Source organism: Triticum aestivum, chromosome 3A, assembly GCF_018294505.1.
Source record: "Triticum aestivum cultivar Chinese Spring chromosome 3A, IWGSC CS RefSeq v2.1, whole genome shotgun sequence".
NCBI classification, from domain to species: domain Eukaryota; kingdom Viridiplantae; phylum Streptophyta; class Magnoliopsida; order Poales; family Poaceae; genus Triticum; species Triticum aestivum.
Genome location: NC_057800.1, coordinates 181,375,372 through 181,381,542, shown reverse-complemented (window position 1 = coordinate 181,381,542; position 6,171 = coordinate 181,375,372). Strand labels below are relative to the sequence as shown.

Below are 6,171 nucleotides of genomic sequence, written 5' to 3'. Positions count from 1 at the left end.
AGTTTTTTTTTTTTTGAAGCTGGAGAGTTAGATGGAAGCCAAACATTCTCTTTGGTAGTACTACAACTTTTGGATGAAACTGCTTTAAAGTGAATTTAGTGGAGTGAAATCAATTTTCATGAAGCGGAGCAGTCCCAAACATACCCTAAGTGTAAAGTATACACACTCATGCGTATTTGAGATTTTTTTTTACAAGGCATCGCTGAAAGAAGAAAATGGAGGCAGAGGCCCAGTTACAAGTGTGGCCATGTGCGTGCTCCTCCCCATCTGGGCCATTCCCCCCGATCTCCCCACTTCACTAAACCCTACCCACCTCGCCGCCGCGTAAACCCCCACCCATCCCGCCGCGGGTCCCATCTCCAGCGCACAACCAACGCCAACGCCGCCGCCGCCGCCGCCACCGCCATGGCGGCCGCCTCGAGAGGCCTTCTCGCGCGCCTCCGCCACCTCTCCCTCGCCGGGCCCCGCCTCCCCCCTTGCCGCCTCTTCTCCGCGGAGCCTCTCGTCTCCCATCCCGACGACGACGATGCCAGCGCCGGCGGCGAGGGCGGAGGCCGGATCATAGAGGCGCGTCCTGGTGTTATGGGCCCGGACTCCCGGCGGACCGGCGTGATCGGCGTGAAGTGCGGCATGTCGGCGATGTGGGACAAGTGGGGGGCCAAAGTTCCCATCACCGTCCTCTGGGTGGACGACAATGTCGTCTGCCAGGTCAAGACCGCCGAGAAGGAGGGGTTCTACGCGCTGCAGGTGCTGCAAATTTCTCATCTTTGTACCAAACTTTGTATATGACAGGGATCACAAACTGCTGCATTGTTTCACGCTTTCACTGACAAAATAAGTACTCCTATTGGTGTTCCACTGAGAAAATAAGTATTGGAACTTGATTCTGTGAAATCTTAAGGAATTAGACCCATAAAAGTAGTGCTAGTTTTTACCCATCTGTTAAGACTCAAAGCAATTTGAGTGTTTTGTGCCTTTAGGTCTAAAGTTTTGGCCTCCCATGTGATTAAGGTTCGATCTAGACGTGAGATGTTGTAAAATATTTTTTGTAGAATTGTAACTGCTCTTCGATGACTTATTGGTAACTCACTACATGACTAGATCATTAGCGTTCAGACTAGCTGCCGAAGGTAGCTATGTTTAATTTATGTTTGTAACCAAACTCATGTAATAGCGATTTTCTTCCCACGTCTCTCCAAGCTGGGAATTATGATTTAGAAAAGAGAACACCTAGCCTGCTTCACGTTTTCTTACCATTCTCTACAAACATGATATTGGGTGTATTAGGTTGTCTGATCAAATCAGGCTGTTTTAATTGTGCTGCCAAGGTTTTGTCATCTCCTAAATTTGTACTCCCTCCGGTCCTTTTTACTTTGCATATTAGGTTTGTCTGAAGTCAATCTCATCCAACTTTGACCAAGTCTATATAAAAAATTATAGACATTCACATAACAACACCAATATCATTAGATTCATCTTGGAATATATTTTCATATTATATTTATTAAATATTATAGATGTTAATAATTTTTAATATAAATTTGGTCAAACTTAGCAAAGTTTGACTTTCGGCAAAACCAATGTGCAGAGTAAAAAGGACCGGAGGGAGTAGTAACAACTAGAAATATGCTTGAGGTATAACCATCGAGTTTTGTTAGCGCTAAGTTCATGCCAGTTGCTGTATTGCAGATGACTACCTGCCCCAGAATGGATAATTTAGACACATTAGTGCAATATAAACATTCCATCTTGGTTCTGTATTTTGTTGATCTAAATGCAAGTATATATGTTTAGTTTGTAGCACTTATGCTCTTCAGGTTTTGTTGTTACCACTTTTATAGTGCAAATTTTCGCTAACTTCTGAAAGTCTTTCCTGGTATTTTTTTAGCTCGGAGCAGGCCAAAAGAAGGAAAAGCATCTAACAAAGCCTGAAGTGGGCCACTTTAGATCACAAGGAGTCCTTCTTAAGAGAAAATTAAAGGAGTTTCCTGTTACTGAGGATGCACTTCTTCCTGTTGGGACAACCATCTCGGTTCGTCATTTTGTACCCGGGCAATTTGTGGATGTCATTGGAATCACAAAGGGAAAAGGTTTTGCGGTATGTATTTTTGTCTACCGCGTAAAATGGGTTTTGCACTTGCTGACAAATCACCATGTTTACCATTTTATTTGAACACGACATCATTAAATTGTTGGTTTCCTTCCGTAACACCTCTTCCTTCAGTTAGCTCAAAAATAGACAATTAAAATTGTGTGCATCTGCTACAAAATGTTGTCTGTACATCCTAGGGTCCTAGCTATCCCTTGATTTTAGGAAGCAGCCTTGTTCCAAAAACCTCAATGTTTGCTTTCCCTGCTGACTCTCTGACAATCGAGTCATTGCCAATGATTTTTAAAAACATAGATAAATACAAATATTGATTGCTGGTAATTAAAAGTGCAATGTGGTTATATGTGAGATCAACTTAATTGATAAAAATTGTTTTAAGTTTCTTTTAAATGTAACACTAGCAACGTTTACGAGTCGACGAGTCGTTCAAAGGTTGAGACTCATAGACTAATCATGACTAGTCTAGATTACTGCTGGGCTAGTCTGACATGGTACTGTAGCAACTTGCAGTAATCAATTACTAAAACCTAGTATTAGTATGTAATATTACTTCCGTCCCAAATTACTTGTCTTAGATTGGTCTAGATACGGATATTTCTAACACTAAAACGTGTCTAGCTACATCCGTATCTAGACAAATGTAAGACAAGTAATTCGGGACGGAGGGAGTATATACTATACAAAGTGCATTGGAGCGTCAATTTGTCCTGCATATCAGGCCAATAAGCATATTTCCATTCTGGATCCTTGCTCCTAGTTGGCTTCTTGCAGGATCCTTCGATGGATTGTATTGCTCATCCGCTTGAGCTGCAGCTGCTGCTGAACACACTACTTGAGGTATCGCCGGCAGCGTAGACATTGCAGTTCAGACCGAAGGATCTTGAAACTGAAGCAAGCAGGGGTGGATGGGCGGTGGTGGGTGCCAGCACCAGTGGGACAATGGGTGCTGGCGGCGCCTCCTTCCAGACTCCCAGGCGAGGCGACTCAGAGCGGGCTGGAAACTTAGCGGGCGAAATTTTCCCTCCCATGGGCTGCGGGCTGGGCGGCTCGCTCACTTATCCCCTCCCAATCCCCTTTTTTTTTGTCGAACGACTCAAGGTGCACGACTAGTCCTTCGACTGCTCGACTCGGCGAACTAGTCTACACGAGATTTCTAGTCGACACCCAGAATGCGACTCATAGAGTAGTCTAGCGACTAGTCACTCTGACTCATAATCAATGAACACTGGTATAATGTTAGTTTGGAGATGTTAATCTAAGTTGTGGATGATTTTCAATGTTCCAACTTAATTTCACGTCGCCAATACAATCAAGTATATATATATTCTCATAATATTACAACTTAACTTTTGCTGCTACACTTAAGATACTAGTGCTTTCCTCTTTTAGAACAAACCAATTACTGAAATATGTCAATGTAACACTGTACATCAATTATATAACATTATATTTTCTACTCTTGTAGGGTGGCATGAAAAGACATGGTTTTAGTGGGATGCCTGCATCACATGGTGCTTCTTTATCACATCGCAGCATCGGTTCTACAGGTCAAAGGGATGCTCCTGGCAGGGTATGTTATAAACTCACAAGTCCACGCACTGAACAATTCGTATACATCTCTCCTCTGAAAAGAGACATAGTAGCCATTAGAACACGCAGCATTGGACTTCTGCTGGAAGTTATGCACCCTCTTGGCATGACTATTCTTGGATGTTGTATTTATTTTCCAGTTTATTTCTAATATGTAAAATGATTAGGATTGATAAGACCTCTTCAGTAATTAGTAGCAGTGCTGTTTTATACTTCTAATTAGTGAGTAATCATAGGACTGCCTTGTGTGTTGTGCATAACTGCATAATATTATGTGGATTTGCATCTTCTATCTTTTTTAGTGTCTACTCAGGGAGTATCATATAAGGTTTAATCTTATATGTATCAGTGTATGTGCCCAAAACAATGATTGTGTCTCCCTAAGATTGTAGTGTATGCTGTTATTCTGATCTTAGGCCTTCTTTGGTTTGTAGGAATTTTGTTGGAAAAAATCGTTTGGAGCCCTTTGGTTTGTAGGAATGAATTCATATTCCTATGTAGGATAGGAACCAATCCTTCACATTTCAAAGGAAAAAAAACATGGGCCTAGACCCAATAGAAAAATTCCTTTCCTATGAATCAAGTGACATCTCTTTTGCTATAGGAATTGAGATGCATGCCACCTCACTTCCTATGTTTTTTCTATTCCTACTATGGTATTCTTATCCTATGGACCAAAGGAGGCCTTATTGATGGCTTCACTGGATGTACATGTATGATGTATAAGACCCACAAAATAATGCTTCTCACGGAAAAGAATATGCACACTTTGCTTTTACCCTTGTGGCCTACAATGACTTGAAATTCGCTCAATCAAGTTTTTACATCCTGATGGAGTTAAATCTCAAAGCTTAAAAGGGGTGTCGGTAATACGCATGCATCAGCGACAAAGGTAGTTAGGGCTTTAGGGTTTAGGTCCTTGGGGTTTTGTTTCTAGTGAACATATTATTTTTCTTCCTAAGTCAATCGGAATCTGGATAGAGACAATAAGGGTGCTAATTTTACTTGATACTTGTCAAACTGGCCTGTGCTCACATATGCCATCTGTCGGCCATCTCACAATACGTGCCAATAGCAACAATGTAGCTACTTACATGTATGGCCAAATGGATTTGACTCCTGACAGATGTTAGTGAGTGAATTTGTAAATATATAGAGCAAAATAAAAGAAAATCCATGGAACTTGATTGTTTTTATAGTAAAATATAGCATTCTCAAGGTAGAACCCGTCGATAAAAGCTATTTTTCTTAATCCTTTCCATGTATTATCTGCAACATTGTGGAACTTTTCGAGTTTCCTCAGGTGGAAGTGACCAGTGAGGCCACTTTAAATTATCACCAAGAAATGAACATTATTGAACGTTTCAAGTTTCCTAAGGTGTGAGCTACCAGTGAGGCCGCTTTAAAGAAGCACAAACAGATGCACTTCTGAATGTGAATTGGCATTTATAAGTCTAGTTTTTGGGTAGGAATGCACTATTTGAAGCTGTTGGTGTGTCCTAAAAACAACACTGCAGCCGGTAATACTCCATATAGGCTAACAGCTGTAACAATGTTGCAGGTTTTCAAAAACAGGAAAATGCCTGGGCGCATGGGTGGTGTTCAACGCACAGTGAAAAATGTATGGGTTTACCAAATTGACCCTGCCAGGAACTTACTGTATCTGAAAGGCCAGGTAAGTTCATCTCCACTTTGCAGTACGTCTCTTAGCTAAAGTGTTTATGTTGTGATATGTGTGTTATGCATTCTCTTGTGAACTTTGCAGGTTCCTGGTCCTCAAGGCAGCTTTCTTTTCGTCAAGGACTCTATTTACAAGAAACCTGACAGAGCTTTGCTGCCGTTCCCTACGTATTTCTCACAAGAAGGCGAGTTGGAAGACATGGAGCCGCTCATTGCCGATCTTGGTGATGTCGACCCGTTCATGGCAGCAGATTAAGACTATGACAAATTTCGAAGAATCCCTTTTGCTTTCAGTGCATTGTTGACAATCCCAAGTGATTGTCTGTTAAATTTTGCATTGGATATATGAGTAGCTCCTGGGTTACAAGAGTCATCCCGTTACTGACCTGCCAAATCAATGTTGTTCCATGTACATTACCTGGCAGATATGCCAGGGCCCTGACTCAGTTAGGGTTTTGAGCTGATTGTTTGGTCGACCGAGTGGAACTTATTTTGTTTAATAAGTTGTGTAAGCTATGATTCAGATAGATATATAAAATCGAAAATCTCCATGCCGAGGTTACTATTCTAGTTCCCTGATGAAGTAATTTCGGCCATTGCCTTTTTTTTTGAAACAGAGGCAAAAGATTTGGCTCATCCATTAAATAAGAGGAGAATAGAGTTTGACAGTTTGCACGTGCCCTACAAATAAACGGCATGGCAATTAAATTACTCTGGAGCAACAATACGCTATTGCCTTTGTGAGTTCAGTAATTCAGCTTGGCTTGTTTTTTTGACGTAAAATAAGTTCG

At 41.5% G+C, this 6,171-nt stretch overlaps 1 protein-coding gene across 1 annotated transcript; it reads left to right on the top strand.

Annotated features, from left to right (window-relative positions):
- Nucleotides 1–264: 264 nt before the first annotated feature.
- Nucleotides 265–5,950, top strand: LOC123060880 (50S ribosomal protein L3-2, mitochondrial). The gene is made up of 5 exons (XM_044483746.1): nt 265–747; nt 1,889–2,098; nt 3,576–3,680; nt 5,262–5,375; nt 5,466–5,950. The coding sequence occupies exons 1-5, from the start codon at nt 406–408 to the stop codon at nt 5,634–5,636; spliced, it is 942 nt and encodes a 313-aa protein (XP_044339681.1). The 5' UTR covers nt 265–405; the 3' UTR covers nt 5,637–5,950.
- Nucleotides 5,951–6,171: the final 221 nt, after the last annotated feature.

Coding starts and splice junctions, on each gene's coding strand:
- LOC123060880 (XM_044483746.1), top strand. CDS start 406: ATGGCGGCCGCCTCGAGAGGCCTTCTCGCGCGCCTCCGCCACCTCTCC. Junction 748..1,888: donor AGGGGTTCTACGCGCTGCAG/GTGCTGCAAATT, acceptor GTATTTTTTTAG/CTCGGAGCAGGCCAAAAGAA. Junction 3,681..5,261: donor AAAGGGATGCTCCTGGCAGG/GTATGTTATAAA, acceptor ACAATGTTGCAG/GTTTTCAAAAACAGGAAAAT.